The sequence below is a fragment of the Hemitrygon akajei genome, chromosome 4 (assembly GCF_048418815.1).
Source record: "Hemitrygon akajei chromosome 4, sHemAka1.3, whole genome shotgun sequence".
Lineage (NCBI taxonomy): Eukaryota > Metazoa > Chordata > Chondrichthyes > Myliobatiformes > Dasyatidae > Hemitrygon > Hemitrygon akajei.
Genome location: NC_133127.1, coordinates 50,735,540 through 50,754,357, shown reverse-complemented (window position 1 = coordinate 50,754,357; position 18,818 = coordinate 50,735,540). Strand labels below are relative to the sequence as shown.

The window sequence follows — 18,818 nt, the reverse complement described above, 5'->3', positions numbered from 1 at the left end:
TTCATACAATAGTCTGCCAGCAATGATTCAATTTGATCTATAATTTTGCCCAAGAACATTTATTTTAGTGGAGATTAAATTGAACTAGAGCAGTTCAAAGCTCCTGGCTTGCCTACCTTTCCTTAATCCTGTGGTTTTACTGTATTTGCAGGTTAAACATTTGGAACATCAAGTGTATTCTGTTTGTAATCTGCACTTCTGCATCAAAGTCCATAAATTGGGCACTTGACCTAGAGAGAATTTACTGTGGGCAATCTAAATGAGGTGATAATTTTTTTGGATACATCTAATCGTCTTGGACATGTACAATGGACAGAAGAATGAACTAGCTGAAAGACACAGTTCAAGTCAAAAACAGGGTTCCAGGGGTTTGAACAGATGCCAAGAAAATCAGCCCTGGGCAGAACCACCTACATTGTAACAGCTGCTTCTGAAATTTGGTTCCACGGTGTGGTGAACTAGATATACCTGTCTGACTGCTCCTGTGGCTCCTCCCACAGACCCTGCTGACTGCTCCTGTGGCTCCTCCCACAGACCCCTGTATAAAGGCGACTGTGGTCTGCTGCTCTCCCTCATTTTCCCAGGATGTAGTGTTGTTCTTCAGTCAATAAAAGCCGATATCTCACTTCCTAAGTCTCAGCGTGAGTTATTGATGGTGCATCACACGGCTATAGTGTGAACTGAGGTGCAGGTTTTGTGTGAGAATTCCAGTTGTTGAAGTCCATTTACATCATTAGTGCTGCTTGATTTGTGTTTGAAAATACTAAGAAATAGAAATGCAGAAAGAAGAGAAAATCTGCAGGTGCTGGAAATCCAAGCAACTCCCACAAAATGCAGGAGGACCTCAGCTGGCCAGGCAGCATCTATGGAAAAGAGTACAGTTGACGTTTCAGGCCGAGACCTTTCATCAGGAGTGCAGTACTCAAGGCCAACACCATTCTGGTAAAAGCAGTCCACCTGACTGATGGAAAATAAATCAGCCATGATTGAATGGTAGAGCAGATTTGATAGGTTGGTTGTACTCCTGTGATAGCCCATCAACATGACCTTGAACTTCTAATATAGTGGCTGTAGTGGCGACTACCTACAAAAAGGATTGCAATTACTGACCTCAGCTACCTAGACCTGTAACCTGTACCACCAAGGAGGAGGGCAGTAGGCTCATGGAAATTCCACCATGTTCCATACTAAGTTGAACATCATCCTGACTTGAAGATCTTAGAACTAAATTTTAGATCTAAAAAGTCAGAAGAACTTTGAAGTACCTTCACTAGAAGGACTGAAGTGGTTCGGGAAAGCTGCTAAGTACCTTCAAAGAGCAATTAAGGATTTGCTATTAATGCTGGGTGTGCCAGAGTTGCCCAGATCTCAAAGAAAGTTGTAAATAAAAATGATCTCTGCATATATCCACACAATCCTCCTCCCTACTTATTTACAACTTCAAACTTGTTTAATTTTCCCAGCGGTGATGGGAAGTCTCTGATGTGTAAAACTAGGCAAGAAAAAACCGCTGAAGGAACTTGGTGGTTTAGGCAGAATGCTGTATGTAGAGGCAAAGGGGATACCTAGAGTTATCTGGGCCGACATATGCAGCTTTGTTTCTCACTCTGTGAACTGTGCCAAACATGCCGAGTATTATTAACATTTTTATTTTGTATTTTTTTTTCTCATTTGTTGCCATGCCTGACTAATCGTATGGTGTGGGTGGGGGGTGGTGGGCATTTGATGCAGACAGGAAATCTCATGAGTTATCTATGGACTCCTCACAGCAAGGGATTGACCTGAAGAGATGGACTGATCTGTAAGGGTAAAGGGGTCGTTTAAGTGGGGAGTAAATTAGCAGCAAGATGTGACCATCGATCCCAATAATTATTCCCAGCGCTGCTTCTAGTTATCTTTTGGGGAAAGATTACTTTGGTCATTTCTTCCTCTGTTTGGGTGTTTCCAGCACTCAATGGGAGCATTGCTTAATCAAAATGACAAGAGGCTCTTAATAACGCCAAACACATATATTAGTTTATTAAATCTGTGGTTCCTCTGAAGAAAATGAAGCAAATGTGTTGGCATGCTTCCAATGGAAGAAAGTGCATGAAAGATTTCTACCCATAATTCTGATCTATCCCTGTCTATGTGACAATGAAAACCAAAAGAGGATCTTGGTCCAGTGGGAGAGCTTGAATTTCCAGAAGGAATACAGAAGTTCTGATTAAAAAGAACAACTTTGCGTAATATTTTGAAGTGTGGTCGCCACTGTAGTGCAGAAAACTATTTGCATACATCAGATTCTCAAACAGAAAAATGGCCAGGCAATCTTTAATTCAGGGATAAACATTAGCTGGAGACTGGGAATAATAATTTCCTGTTTCCTCTTCAAAGTAATTTTATGGGACTTTTTACATCCAACTGAGAGTGTAAAATGGCTCCTGACTTGACTTCTCTAAAGCATGGTACCTTCAACTATGCAAGACTTCCAAATGTTCCTCTGGAAACTTAGTCCAGATCTTTGTGTTTGGCCTTTGGATTAACCAAGGAAGCATTGACTGGCAACTAAGCCACATGTGTGTCTCTTTCCTTTTGAGATTTCCAGCACTATGTTTTGTAGACCATGTACTCTGTTTAACATTACAACAGTTCTGTCCATTTTGTAGTTTGTCTTCCCACTAGGCAGTGTATTTGCCCTTGACGATAACTCTGTTCTGCTCCTTGTGCTTCTGACTCTGTTTGGCCCTGATGTGATATCCTGTTATTTTCAAGCAATAAATTAGAGCTTGGAAGATGTTTTCCCAAATCATAGTCAGCAATTTTCTGAATAGTTTTTCTGAAATTATAAATTAAGATTGGCTTGGCAACCGTTACAAACTTTCCATTTTTGCCGATTAGTAACAAACCTGGTATGGGCAGTTTTTGCTCTTTTTGTTTGTTGTCCTTGAAACTGACTTCTGATGTGGTTAGTACTGGATGAAGACCTAGCATTTCTGTTATCTGTGGCCAGCTGGAAGCAGCCACTCTACTCAATCTTTTCATCTCGAAGCTTTGTCAAGCATCCATCATCCGAGCTGTAGGCTTGTCATGAAGGCTCAGAGCACAGACTACTGCACCTCTCATGAAGAACGGTTTCAAATAGCGCAGTGACATTTTTAAATCACTCTAATTTATTCATTTCTCCTTGCTTTGAAACAGTTTACAACAAGAGTCTCTGTGATGTGAGATTTGGATAACAGGAAGAGGAACTCTTTATCTAATTGTCTTCATTCCAGTATTCGTTTAGGTCAGAGATGAAATATCATCATTTGGGTTTTAGCTGACCTGCACCTGAACTGCATGAAATGTCAAATGACATTTCCATTCGATGACCCTCATTCCCCTATCCTGAGCCTCAACAGTTTTCTCTGTGGGGAGAGCAAATTCCACATTTCTGATATTTTCTTCGTGAAGATGTGCTTCCAGACATCTGTCCTCGCTGGCACAACACGAATTTTAAAGTTGGGCCTCATTACTTTAGACTGAAGAACTGAAAGAGGCATTTCAGCTGATCATTCTGTGCTGGTTCTGTGGAAGTGCATTTCAGTTTTAGTGATCCCACACTCCTGCTCTTTCTCCACATCCCTGCATTTAATTTCTCGAAGCTTTGAGTTCTCTCCCTTTCAAAAATGCTGCTCATGAACCTGTATCCACTGAGCTGTTAGGCAATGTGTTCTGAATTCTAACTGCAACACCAGTACTTGAAACGTATAGAAAACAATGGATGAAGTATTGATAACTGAGGGCAGTATGGGGAGATGGTTTAAATGGACATCATGATTTGGAAGAGGGGACTGAGTGTAGTGTAGCAAAATTTGCTGATGACACTAAACTGAGTGGAAAAGCAAATTGTACAGAGGATGTGGAGAGTCTGCAGAGGGATATAGATAGGTTAAGTGAGTGGGCCAAGGTCTGGCAGATGGAATACTACATTGGTAAATGTGAGATCATCCACTTTGGAAGGAATAATAGAAGAGCAGATTATTATTTAAATAGTGAAAGATTGCAGCATGCTGTTGTGCAGAGGGACTTGGGAGTGCTTGTGCATGAATCACAAAAAGTTGGCTTACAGGTACAACAGGTTATTAAGAAGGCAAACGGAATGTTGACCTTCATTGCTAGAGGGATTGAATTCAAGAGGAGGGAGGTCATGCTGCAACTATACAGGGTACTGGTGAGGCCGCACCTGGAGTACTGTGTGCTGTTCTAGTCTCCATACTTGAGGAAGGATATACTGGCTTTGGAGGCAGTGCGGAGGAGGTGCACCAGGTTGATTCTAGAGATGAAGGGGTTAACCTAAGAGGACAGATTGAGTTGCCTGGGACTATACTCTGGAATTCAGAAGAATGAGAAGGGATCTTATAGAAACATACACAATTTTGAAAAGGATAGATAAGATAGAATTAGGAAAGTTGTTTGCATTGGTAGGTGAGACTAGAACTAGGGGACATTGCCTCAAGATTCAGGGGAGAAGATTTAGGACAGAGAGGAAGAGAAACTGTTTTTCCCAGAGAGTGGAATTCTCTGCCCAGGGAAGCAGTTGAGGTTTCTTCACTAAATATATTTAAGATACAGTTAGATAGATTTTTACATAGTAGGGGAAAAGGCAGGTAGACGGAGCTGAGTTTATGGACAGATCACCCATGATCTTACTGAATGGTGGGGCAGGTTTGATGGGCCGGGTCGCCTACTCCTGCTTCTATTTCTTATGTTCTTATGTATGGTGGGTCAATAGCCTGTTTCTGTACTTTTTAACTGTATACAAAAATGTCACATTTTCTTCTTTATCAATTTTCTTGCCCTCCACTTAGCTGAATCTTTAAAACATCTTCCCTTCATTTACTCTATTTCAAGCTTCATACTTTACAACAGTTCTTCCCCACTGCCATCAACTTCTTGAATCAACCAGAAAACCCTTAACGTTACCTTAGACTATATTTTTGCACTAGTGTTGTTGTCGATTTTGCACGCATGAGTTATGTATAATTTAATTTTATGCTAACCTATGTCCTTGTCTTGTAAGGTATTGTGCTGCTGCAGAAAGCTAATTTTCTTTTCAATACTACCCTGAAGGTCTATGACAACAATAAACTTGAACTTCGAGTTCACCATAAGCACAGTGATCATTGTAGCGGATATATTTTGCAGGTAGGATGCTCTGCACAGTGTTTTGACCTCTGTTCTTTCTGCAGGTATCTACCGTACAGAGAAGGACAAAGGGACTTTATATGAGCTTACATTCAAAGGTGACAGGGCCCATGAGTTCAAACGCCTGGCACTATTTCGTCCCTTTGGCCCGCTCATGAAAGTTAAGATGGAAAAGGTGGACACAAGCAACATGCTGATTAATATCATTGTACCACTCGCAAAGAGAGCTGATACATTTCGACAATTTATGCATAATTTCAGGTAAGCAAATTCATCCTTTATTTCCCAATTGGAAAGCTTTAAGAGTTCAAAAACATGCAAATAATTCCTAACAGATGACATTCACCACATTGGCTAATGCTTTGATAGTGTGCACATGAACATTAGAAATGATAGCAGGAGTCAGCTGATCAGATCTTTGCACTTAATGCCATTTTCCTGCTTAATTCTCTTGACTCCTCTGTAGTCCTATAAAATCTATCTCTGCTTTGAATATATGTGATGACTCAGCACTGCACCTCTTTGCACTATTGTAATACAGTTGCTACCTAGATAATGACTTCACCAAAATAGCTGTTGTAGGATTAGTAACTGCTTCACTGAGACTAGAGTAGATGAACTTAAATCCCAGCATGCTGTGAATTGTACCACTGGTTCTGCTTTGGTTTTGACCCAGCCTGCAGATAAAAGGGCAGCTATTTAAAGGTACTGACAAGTACTTGCACAAACAGAGGGAGATGAGTCACGAAGCAGTCTTCTTTTCCCCTTCGTCGTTATGTAGGAAACCTCAGGGGTCAGTTCTAAGATAGTTTGATTCTCTGTGTAAGTGCAGGAGAGCCATCCTTCTTTGCAATGGTGGGGATAAATGTCTACAATTCTGCACAGAATTTCTTATCTTAGTATCTTGTCCTTGGCACGTTGTTGCTCGTGGGAGCGCTCTGTGTGCAAACTGGTTATTGCTTTGGCTAATTTACAACGTCTAACAAAGATGGACTTTGCATATGTTGAGATTGTAAAAGGGCTCAGGCACCACGTTTTACCTTTAGCACCAGCTTTCTTCTGCTATTGTTAAGATATGTTATGAGCTCTTGAAGCATTGGTGGAAGTATATAGCTCTATAGGACCCTGGTCAGAACCCACCTGGAGTACTGTGCTCAGTTCTGGTCACCTCACTACAGGAAGGATGTGGAAACTATAGAAAGGGTGCAGAGGAGATTTACAAGGATGTTACTTGGATTGGGGAGCATGCCTTATGAGAATAGGTTAAGTGAACTTGGCCTTTTCTCCTTGGAGCAATGGAGGATGAGATGTGACCTGATAGAGGTGTATAAGATGATGAGAGGCATTGATCATGTGGATAGTCAGAGGCTTTTTCCCAGGGCTGAAATGGTTGCCACTAGAGGACACAGGTTTAAGGTGCTGGGGAGTAGGTACAGAGGGGATGTCAGGGGTAAGTTTTTTATGCAGAGAGTGGTGAGTGCGTGGAATGGGCAGCTGGCAATGGTGGTGAAGGCAGATACAATAGGGTCTTTTAAAAGACTTTTAGATAGGTACATGGAGTTTAGTAAAATAGAGGGCTAGAGGTTAGCTTAGTAATTTCTAAGGCAGGGACATGTTTGGCACAACTTTGTGGGCCGAAGGGCCTGTATTGTGCTGTAGGCTTTCTATGTATAACCTGCTGAATATTTCCATACACCTGGCTCTGGACGTTTAATGGCATGAAACTGGCCTGTCTCTGGAAAGGGGAAGTTCAGAGTTGGTCAGAGGCAAAAAGTTTGAGAAATTGTGTTGAGGAACAGACAGGTAGTGACCAAGAGCTCTCTAAAGCTGAATCTGTCAGGTCAATGTAAGGTTGAAGCAGTGCAGAGTGCGTTCTGAAATTTCCACCATCCTCAATAAATATAGAAGTTGTCCATTTTTTTACTGATCTGTGGTATGCCTAAAATAGAATGGAAAATAGACTGCAGGTCAAGCAAATCCTTCAGAGTTTGAATGATTGACCTGCAACACAAATTCAATTTCTGTCTCCAAAGGTTGTGTTTGGTTTGCAAAGTATTTCCTGCATTTTGTGTTGTCTTCAAACTTTCAGGATTTTGCTCTTGTATTAAGATATGATTAAATACTTACGCTAGTCGAGATGCTTAATGGGGAGAAAGGAGATGCTGATCTCAAGATAATTCCTTAATTTGTAATTATGGTTTTAAGAAAGAGTGGGATTGGAATTGTTAGTCAAGTGCATAATAAGTGATCATCAACCCAATGATTGCAAATTCAAATCTGATCATACCAGTTGTAAAACATAACTGCTGCTGATGAGTTGACTGTGAAATGAAAATTAAAGGGACTATATTATTGTTTAAGGACATCAGCCCTGTCCAAACACTAATTCGGCAGTCAGCCGGTAGAACAGATGCACAGTGGTTTCATAAGCTATGGCCTGTGGTGCAGCCTGGCTGGACTCCATCTGCTCGCTGATGCCAGTACCATTGTATGGCTTTGGACGTGCTGCAAGTTTCCATGGATTTCCTTCTGTTTTCTTCCTTCTGCACCGAGTGTGCGTGGGTTGGGGGGGGGGGGGGGTGGGTCAAGGTGTGGAGAGGAGGAACTTGTCCTGTAGAAGTGAAAGCAAAGCAAATCCAGCTTGCTGACCTTTTGGTTTACTCTCCACAAGTAACATATGGGCAAGGTCTGCAATTGTTTGTCCTTGGTGAGGGTGACCCACCTCCTGAAATGCTGCTGTCCGCGATACTTTATGCCAGCTTCATTTAACTGAATGATTTGCAACTCTACTTCGACTGAGACAATTCCGAGCCAATCATGTTGAGTCTCTTTGGCCAAGCCAGTGAAAAAGTAACAGACAGTGTTCCCTAAGGCTGTGACAACTGAGAGTTATTGGTCATCCATAAACTGATGCTTGAATTTGTGTTCCTAATCAGGCAGCTGGATTGTTAGCCCAAAACAGAACTACTACCCGGTCACTGCTTCACTCTTCAACCTGCTAATCAATGAACAGCATCCACCGGGAAAATTAACTTTTCTATCTGCTGATGAAGTGGGAATAACGCTGTGGGTGAATGGGACGCTGATCAAATATTGTCACTGCTCTATGGCACTCTGCAAAGCACAATGTTCTTGTAGATGTGTGTGTGAGTCCTAACGTCCGAAGGCACCTGTGGGTAAATACGTCTTCAACCTTTTGACATTTATTTTTGGTTTGGTTTGGGTATGTTTTATTCTTTCTTTCCCAAAATGAGAAATATTAGGCATTTTTGATTTCACTCCATACCTAGTTTATGATTTATGGACACACCTACGTTTGTACGAGCTCCCAGAATGTTACTAAATTCCTAAATCTGATGTACATACCCTCACACCTATGAATGGCAGAACTAGTTTTCCCTATCTCTCTTACTTTTAGTAATTGTTTTTTCTTATCAGTCTTGTATATTTTGATGCCATTCATTATAATTGTGCAGGTTTGTAATGAATCAGTATTTTTCCCACTTATGAACTCTAGCGACTTGTGGGCATCTGTAAAATCAGAACCCATTGTTACCTGGGGATGGCCTGCATTTAGAAAACAGTTGTTGAAGGAATGCAATGATGTTTGGTGCTTTTAAAGCACAATTGATTCAAAATTAATAATGACAATTGCAGGCTTGTTCAAGCTTTAACTCAATTATTTCTTCAGCTTCTTTCTTTCATATCCATATAACAATTACAGCACGGAAACAGGCCATCTCGGCCCTTCTAGTCCGTGCCAAATGCTTACTCTCACCTAGTCCCACTGACCCGCACTCAGCACATAACCCTCCATTCCTTTCCTGTCCACATACCTATCCAATTTTTTTTTAAATGACAATATCGAACCTGCCTCTACCACTTCTACTGGAAACTCATTCCACACAGCTACCACTCTCTGAGTAAAGAAGTTCCCACTCGTGTTACCCCTAAACTTCTGCCCCCTAACTCTCAACTCATGTCCTCTTGTTTGAATCTCCCCTACTCTTAATGGAAAAAGCCTATCCACATCAACTCTATCTATACCCCTCATAATTTTAAATACCTCTATCAAGTCCCCCCTCAACCTTCTGCACTCCAAAGAATAAAGACCTAACTTGTTCAACCTTTCCCTGTAACTTAGGTGCTGAAACCCAGGTAACATTCTAGTAAATCTCCTCTGTACTCTCTATTTTGTTGACATCTTTTCTATTATTCGGTGACCAGAACAGTACACAATACTCCAAATTTGGCCTCATCAATACCTTGTACAATTTTAGAAGACTAGCTCCTCCCAGACACAACTGAAATTGGTCAACAGGACATGTGATCATTTTGAATGCATTCTTACAGCAAAATGAATGAAAGTGTAGAGTTTGCATGGTTAATGTTTATAATTAATTACTAGTGAGGGGAGAGTCTTATTTTGCTAGGTTGGATGGTGAAAGGTTCTTTTAGGGACTAAATCTGAAAGGCTCAAGCCCTGTGTTTCTGTGCTGGTTGTTTGGGCACACTGCCACAAGGAAGTGCTGATGGAGGTGGAAGGGGTTATGAATGAAGGAAGCACCACAGTCTGCACTTACTGGCTCAGTGTCAAGCTGGATCTTCAGCTGAGAAGCCTAATATCATGAGCGTTTGTTTAAAAAAGTGAAAGGCTAATACAGTTGGCCCTCTTTATCTGCGGGGGATTGGTTCCGGGACCCCCTGCGAATACCAAAAAACGCAGATGCTCAAGTCCCTTATTTAACCTCAGTGCAGTGGATTTTAGGACCCAATGGAACCCCAGACCTTATTTAACATGTCTCAGTGTGGTGGACTTTAGGACCCAGTGGAACCCCAGACCTTATTTAACATGTCTCAGTGTGGTGGACTTTAGGACCCAGTGGAACCCCAGACCTTATTTAACATGTCTCAGTGTGGTGGACTTTAGGACCCAGTGGAACCCCAGACCTTATTTAACCTGTCTTAGTGCAGTGGATTTTAGGACCCGCTGGAACCCTAGACCTTATTTAACATGTCTCAGTGCGGTGGACTTTAGGACCCAGTGGAACCCCAGACCTTATTTAACATGTCTTAGTGCAGTGGATTTTAGGACCCACTGGAACCCCAGACCTTATTTAACATGTCTCAGTGTGGTGGACTTTAGGACCCTGCGGAACCCCAGACCTTATTTAACCTGTCTTAGTGCGGTGGACTTTAGAACCCAGTGGAACCCCAGACCTTATTTAACCTGTCTTAGTGCAGTGGACTTTAGAACCCAGCGGAACCCCAGACCTTAGTTAACCTGTCTTAGTGCGGTGGACTTTAGGACCTGGCAGAGCTCAGGACCCGCCACCCGTGGCTGCTGCTGAATCTGCAGTGTTTCTGTTCCATTGACAGAAAACGATCACGATTGAAAATAAAGTGGAAATAATAAAGCGATCAGAAAGAGGTGAAACGTTATCGGTCATTGGAAAAGCGTTAGACTACAGTTGGTCAACAATCAGAACAATTTTAAAGGATAAAGTGAGACTAATGGAGCATGTGAAAGGCCCTGCCCTGATGAAAATTACCATTTTTACTAAGCAAATTATTACCCTACAATTATTACTAAGCAACACAGTGGTTTAATTATTGAAATACATATTTCTTAAGTGTTTTATATGCATAGAAAGGTAAAATATATACTATATACTAAGACAAATGTTTGACTGACTGACGCTAAATAATACCAGATGTACCCGTTCTGACTTACATAGAAATCCAACTTAAAGACTGACTGTACTTTAAATCATCTCTAGATTACTTATAATACCTAATACAAAGTAAATGCTTTGTAAATAGTTGTTATACTGTATTGTTTAGAGAATAATGACAAGGAAAAAAAAGTCTGTAAATGCTCAAACAATGAGTGCTGGAGAGAGAACTTCTGGGTTTTCCCGATTCGTGGTTGGTTGAATCTGTGCATGCGGAACCCACGGATTAGGAGGGCCGACTGTAGTTCTATTTTTTGACTTCAGATGATTGAGGAAAGATTGAATTAAAGAGTTGAAGATGTTGGAGGGAATCAGAAGGGTAGATAATGAAAGACATTTCCTCAAGGAAATCACAAGTGTAAAATTAGGGAGAGGTCAATTAGGAGTTGATATGAGGCAATGTATTTTCTTTGTATGAAGGATCGTGGTCTCATCCTTTAAAAGGCCTTTGATTGGTGAGCTGCTTAAATATTGAACGTGTGACTGTTAATTTGGGCTATTTGTGATGGTAATCAAGATAAAAATATGCAATAATTGCATAATTGCATTGGGTAGTAGGGGAATCTCCTGTATCCTTCCATTTACCTGAGCTGTACCCATTGCCACTTCTTTTGTAATTGGTCCATAGTGGTCTAAATTCTGCTCGCAATGTTAACGGGACAGAGTGAGAAGATAACTCTTCCATCACTATCAGGGCCAGGGAGGCACTTTCTGAAGATCACCTCCAGAAAGCTGTAGTTAGGCTTCACTTAGAGCATTGGGTACAGGTCTGGCTGCCCCATTGCAGGAAGACTGTGAGGCTTTGGAAAATGTGCAAGACAAGTTTATCAGGATTCGAGGACAAATTTGAGTTGTTTACTCTGGAGTACTGGAGGCTGAAGGGGAGACATGAAAGAAGTTTGTGGAATAATGAGAAGCATTGGATACACATTCAGAATCTTTTCCCGTAGTGCAAGTGCCAGATATTAGAGGACGTGCATTAGGTGCGAGAGGGAAAGTTTGAAGGAGATGTATGGGGGAAAGTTTTTTTTGCAGACAGTTGTAGATACCTGAAATGGGCTGCCAGGAATAGTGGTAAGCGGATACAATGGTGGTGTTTAAGGGCCTGTTGGAGAGGCACATTAGCATGCAGGGATGGAGATGTATTGATGATGTGCAGGCACTGTGGATTGTTCCTGTTCAATCAAAGGATTCACAAGGGATTTCTCCTGTGCTGCATAGTTCTGTCATCCCTAATGTCGTTGTAGTTACGTCTTTAGGCTGATCATTTACGTATCCATTTTGTTTTGCACTGTTTGTGTATTTGCTAGCATATAAAGTGAATTGTAGTACAAATATATTGATCCCTGCCAAGATTTAGTACACATTTTCAGTTATGAACCAGAATTTATTTTTTATTGAAATGCTCCAGGATCACACTGAGATCTGAAACAAAACTAATCTTTCAACGAAAAATAACGAACTGCAGATGCTGGAAATTTGAAACGTAAAGAGAAAATGTTGGAAACACACAGTAGGTCAAACAGCATGTGTGGAAAGAGGGGCAGAGTTAACATTTAAAATGTATTGTTAAAGAAGACGAAAAGGCTTGCTGATCTGTTCATTCGTGACCAATTCTGACACAAGCAGGGAAGACTGGATACCTGAAATTGTTGCATTTAGTATTGAGCGATGTGCTGTGACAGGATGAGGGGCTGTTCCTTGAGCTTTTGATGCGCTTCGATGCAACAGCATGAGAGATTACAGACAGAAAAGATCTGAGCAGGACTGTGATGAAGATTTAAAGAAATGGATAACTGGCAGTTCAGGTGACCTTTGCAGACTGAGCCGTAGTGTTCTGTAAAGCAATCATGCAATCTGTGTTTGATTTCTCCAACGTGAAGGAGGCCATATTGTGAGCATCAAATGCCAAACACTAAGTTGGGAAAAGTGCAAATGAATTGAAGCTTCCTGTAACCTTCAACTTCTTACTGGATGGCTGATGCCAGTGCTGCCAAGCTGAGCCATGTGGAGAATCTCATTATAAAGGGGACAGCAGGTTGAGCAGGTGACAGATGGTCCCATGTAGAGTTCCAATCTAATTAGAATGTAAAATGGACAAATATTGGCCAGGACCTTGGCATAAATTGAAACACAGCCATGGGATCATTTATTATACCTGAAAGAAGCAGCCAGGAGCTTGTTTGCTATCTCATCTGAAAGTTGGAATTTTTAATAGCAGCACACATAAATCACTGGAGGAACACAGAAGGTCACGCAGCATTTATAGAATGAAATGAACAGGAGACGTTCAAGGCCGAGTATCTGCACCAGGACAGTAATAGCAAGCAAATCCTCAGTAGTGCACTGGAAACAAGATAATGTCCTGATGAAAGGCCTCGGCCCAAAATGTCAACTGTTTACTCTTTTCCATAGATGCTGCCTGGCCTGCTGAGTTCCTTCAGCATTTTGTGTGCGTTGCTCAGATTTCCAGCATCTACAGAAATGTTGCCGTAAAAAGCAGCATCCATCATCAGAGAACCTCATCACCCAGGTCATGCTCTTTTCTCGCTGCTGCCTTCAGGTAGAAGGTACAAGAGCCTCAGGACTCGCACCACCAGATTCAAGCACAGTTACTACCCCTCAACCATCAGGCTCTTGAACAAAAGGGGACAACCACACTCATTCTATCTCTGGTGTTTCCACAACTGATGATCTCACTTTAAGGACTCTTTATCTTGTTACTTCATGCTCATTATTTATTGTTATTTATTTATATTTGCTTTTGCACAGTTTGTTCATTGATCCTGTTTACAATTACTCTTCTGTAGATTTGCTAATTATGTTGTATGTGGTGACATGTATGTACTATGATAATAAATTTTACTTTGAACTTTGACCTTGAGATTTTCTAGTGTTTGTGATGAGATAATGTTCTTGCATTTGTCTCTGGAGAGGGGCTTAAACTCACAAGCTTCTGGTTTACAGTAGAGATGTGTATGTATGATAGTGTTTCAAATTGTATTTAATCATCAGTAAAGTCTAGAAAGAGACACAAAATGCATTAAGTTAATGGTAGGTTTTTTTGTGAAGCCTTCCTGATTTGGCTAGAAAGGAAACAAGGAAAAAAAACTCCAGCAGCAGAAAGCTGAATATTTTGCAGGACTGTGTCCAATGTGTCTACTTCATGAGCTCTGACTGTTTGCTAAGTTTATTTCCAATGTCTGGAGAGTTATTATTTTAAGCAAAGGAAGAATAGTGACAAATAAAGGAAATCCTTGCATATCACCTTTCTTGACTTTCTACAGCTGAAAAGTGTTTTTGAGTAGTTTTGTGCAGGTTGAACTCACAAAAACAGCAATGAGATAATGACTCTAGAATCTGTTCTCCTGCTGTTGTTTGAGGTTCAGATAAAGAACTTCACGCTTCCTCTCCAAATAAAATTAAGGGACTTTTATTTCTACTTGAAAGAGTGGATTGGAATAGCTTCACAGACTGAAGATTTGTCTGCAGTACATTGGAGTGATCACTAGATTTTTCTGCTCAAGTCTTGGAATGGAACTTGACACCCAGTCATAATTTGTGGATTCATTTTCGTCTTGATGTGCTTTGGAGGTCGGATTTTTCTTTCATTTGAATCACACTGGTATATTTCCTGGCTGCAAGAATTGTTACGAGCAGTTTCTTGCTTCCCTTTAATGATCTGTAGCATTGAATGTGCGCCCTTGGGCAGTGAGGTCATTAATTTTTAATTTATTTAGAGATACAGCTGGAAACGGTTCCTTCCAGCCCAATGAGAATCATACTACCCAGTTACACACATGTGACCAATTAACCTACTAATTTGTACGTCTCTGGGATGTTTGAGGAAACTGGAATGCCAGGAGGAAACCCATGCAGTCACGGAGACAAACTCTACAGAATTGAACCCAAGTTGCCGAGGCTAGAGCAGTGTCATACTAAACACTCTGCCACTATGTTGGCCATGGTATGAAGATGTCCTATCGAGTCTATCATATCACTATAATCTCAGTTATGTCTGGAATACTTCTCATTTCCTCACCAGGGATTACAGAAGAAGGAAGAAAAGTTCCATGCAACAGAGCCAGGAAGTTGCAATTGCACCCCATTAATGTGAATTTTCAGCTTCCACATGCTTCCTTGGAGTTTCGAACAAATGTACAATGAAGAATATAGTCACAAACTAGAGAAAATCTGCAGATGCTGGAAATCTGGATGAAGAGTATAGTGCTGGTTGCATTACAGCCTGATACGGAAACACTAATACCCTTGAATGGAAAAGCCCACAAAAGGAAGTGGACACAGCTTAGTCCATCACAGGTAAAGCCCTCCCCAACATCTACAAACAGCGGGAAAGAGGGATCCATCATCAAGGAACCCCATCATCAGGCCATGCTGCCATCAGGAAGGAGGTTCAGGAGCCATTGGTCCCATCAGGTACAGGAACAGTTATTATCCCTCAACCATCCACCTCCTGAACCAGAGTGGATAATTTCACTCACCCCAACACTGAGGTCCCACCTGATTCCACAACTTACAAACTCACATTTAAGGACTGTACAAGTCCTGTTCTCAATATTATTTATTACTTATTTTTCTATTATTATTATTTTTGTGTTGTTTTGTTATTTACACAATTTGTTGTCTTTTGCAGTAGGTTGTTTGTCCATCTTTGTGTGTTGTTTTTACATTGATTCTATTGTGTTTCTTTGTATTTATTAATGCCTGCAATAAAATTAATCTCAGGGTAGTATATGGTGACATATGAAGTATATACATTAAATAATAAATTTACGTTGAACTTTGAAATGTAGTAATCACCATAAGGAAGGTTGAAGCATTGAGGTGAATACAGGGGAGGTTGTGCTCAATGGGGGCTACGGAATTGGGAGCTGGATTGGTGGTGTCCGTGTTTGGCCCCGGCATAGTGACCGCTCCTCATGGAAGGACTGAACTTGTGCGGCTGCAATTCTGAGATTTGTGTGATTATTAGACTACTTTCTATTGGTCTCCTCCAGTTTTCAGTGTTTTCTTTCTTGTTGCCAATCGGTAGTGGGTCAGACGTTACTTTTAATGTGGGAGAGGAGTTGGGGAGTTGGGGTCTGATGTTGGTATTTTTCTATGTGAGCAAGTCTGTTAGGTTTTGTGTGTGAGAGGTGGTTTTGATGCTATTGTCACTTTTCCGTGAGGGAAGGGGCTGGGGATTTAATGTTATTGTCACTGTTTTTCTCTGTGAGGGAGAGGACTGGGGGTTTGTGGTTTTTGGGGGTAGGAAACAGGTGGGGGCTTTTGGGGTTTGGGAGTTCTGTTTCTTATTTTTTTTGTGTCGGGGTGAGCAATGGCTTGTCAACAACTCCCATGGTTCTTTCTGTATTTTGTGGCTATCTGGGAGAGATGAATATCAGAGTTATATTTGTTACGTACCCCGTAACTGGATGACTTACCAGCAAAGATAGAGAGGTCCACTGAAGTCTGATGGTACTATTTTCAAACGTTTTTTATTTATAAAGGGGCACAAACGTATGGTTAATACAAAACATTCAGATCATATACGTCGTCAATACTCAATCTAAAGCACAGGTATAGTAATAATCAATCAGAAATAAGCTCTATCGTTGTCTAGGGGATAATACTGAGTCCAATGGAAATATAAAAGTCACTCAGAAGTCTGCAGGCTTTTCCGTTTGGGAACCGCTGGCATTTCACGTGTTGGAGAGAGGGATTGGTGAGAGAAAGGAACACTTGCCCGTTGTCTTTGCGAAGCAAATCCCTGTTGTTAGTTAAAAACGGTTTTTCCTTTGGTTTCAGCCACAGACTCCCGATCCGGAATCTAACGCACGTGGCTTCCTTCAAAATGGCTTCCCGCTCCGACGGGAAGCGCTATCGTGTCTTCTTAGTGTGTCTCCTTGGTGCGTCTGAGGGGCCGCCTCGGCAGCTCACCTTTTATCGGGACTTGCAGGGTTGTAGCTGTCAATCAGGGTGGGGTGAGGCAATCTCTCCTCATCTCCCAGCCCACGTTGCCCTGAGGGTTTGCACGTAACCCAGTCCCCATTCCACAAAGGTGTCTCCAAGAGACAATGGCCATTTCCGTGGCTTTTGTCTGGCTGAGAGGCCAGACCACATTCCAAAACCTTGAGGCCTCTCCCTCACTCTCCTGAGTCCAATTCAGCACGTCGCTCTCTCTCTTGGGTCATTGACCCCTCCTTCACTAGGGCTCTTGCGATTCTCACAAAGGAGGGGGCTGGGGTCATAACATATTGTACATGCATACTTTGACAAGAAAATGGACCTTTGAAGACCATAAGACATAGGAGCAGAATTAGGCCCTTAAGCATATTGAATGCTGTGACATTCCATCATTCTCCTGCCTTCTCCCCATAACCTTTGTTCCTAGATTTGATGTGCTTTATTGTCAGCAAGTCCTTAACACTGTTTGGACTGGACCGAGTCTCTTCTACCATCCGCCAGCCCTGTTGGATTACTGAGCTGGTGCTTAGCAAACCATGCACATATTTTGGATGGCGACCTGGAATCATGGTCAGTGAGTACTGCCAGCTGGGTTAGAATGCAAGTAGAGAAAAAAAGAGTGTTGGTTTAAACTAATTGAAAAGATAATGCATCTCCCTTGGGTAAGAGTGAAGTATTCCTACTGAACAGTTGAAGCTAACTCTGCTGCCACTTTATTACGTGTTTCCTCTTTCTCTTTAAACTATTGCATGGCACAGATCCCAGATATTAAACGAGCACTGCTCCTGAACTGCCTTCTAATGCCGTTCTACTATAAACCTGCATGTGCTTGACTCATTAGTAACTGTCAGAAGAATTATAGTGTTTGCTTGCATCTCATAATTGGCTCTTTCCAGTAACAGGTCCCAATACAGTTTGCAAATCCTACTTTTATGTGAAGAATTAGAGTATTTAACTTGTTCTAGCTTGCATTTCCATTGTGTGCAGATTATTTAGAAAAAAAGAACAGTTTAGAATATAATCTAAATAACCATAGACAAGGATGGGTGTGAGAATGCAAGTGGGGCAAAGCAAGTGTCTGCATTTGCATGGCACCCCACGTGCCCTTACCAAATTCCACAAAATGCTTTTGGGATGTTCTCATTGCTGCAATGTAGAGAGTAAAGTGAGCAATATCTTTTCACAGTAAACTCTTTCACACAGTTATGTAGTAATGATGAGATAGTGTAGCTAGTAGAAATGGTGTCTCAGTGCCAGGACCTATCAAGACCTTGAATACTGTCTCTGTGGAATTTTCCCTGTGACTACGTGTTTCCTCCTACATCCCCAGGATGTGCAGATTAGTGGGTTAAATGTCACTGAAAATTGCCCATAGTGTGTACATGAGTGATTAGTCAGTTGATGAGAATTTTGGGGTATAAGAATAGGATAAGAGTCGGCTCAGTGTAATTAGATGGTTAATGGTCAGCATGAGCCAAGTGAGCTAAAGGGCTTGATTCCATGCTGTATTACTCTGTGACTCTAGCAATGATGATTGTAGAATAGGTATTGGCCAATGTGCCTGGGAGAATTCCATGCTCTTCCATGAAATAACACTTTGAGATCTTCAGTGTCCTATCCCAACAATGCTCAATTTCCTGTATAAAACATTTGAGCCATAATGTACATGCCCTCTTCTCATTGTTGCCATCAAGGAGGAGGTACAGGAGACTGAAGACGCACACTTAGTGTTTCAGGAACAACCTCTTCTCCTCTGTCATCAAATTTCTGAATGGACAATGAACCCAGGAACACTAGCTCTTCTAAAAAAAAAACAAAATTTCTCTCTCCTTTTGTACAGCTTATTTAACATTCGTGCATACTTACTGTAATTTATAGATTTTTTATTATGTATTGCATTGTACTGCTGCTGTAAAACAACACTGCATGAAATATGCCAGTAATACT

The 18,818-nt window shown here is 41.4% G+C and overlaps 1 protein-coding gene across 10 annotated transcripts in view; it reads left to right on the top strand.

The window, feature by feature from the left end:
- LOC140726324 (chondroitin sulfate N-acetylgalactosaminyltransferase 1-like) overlaps positions 1 to 18,818 on the top strand; it is a 186,964-nt gene that overhangs the window by 129,552 nt on the left and 38,594 nt on the right. For all 10 annotated transcript variants that reach the window (XM_073042561.1, XM_073042558.1, XM_073042562.1 and 7 more), the window contains one exon: positions 5,214 to 5,430. In XM_073042561.1, coding sequence (XP_072898662.1) covers positions 5,214 to 5,430 — 217 coding nt within the window. The remainder of the gene's footprint in view (positions 1 to 5,213; positions 5,431 to 18,818) is intronic.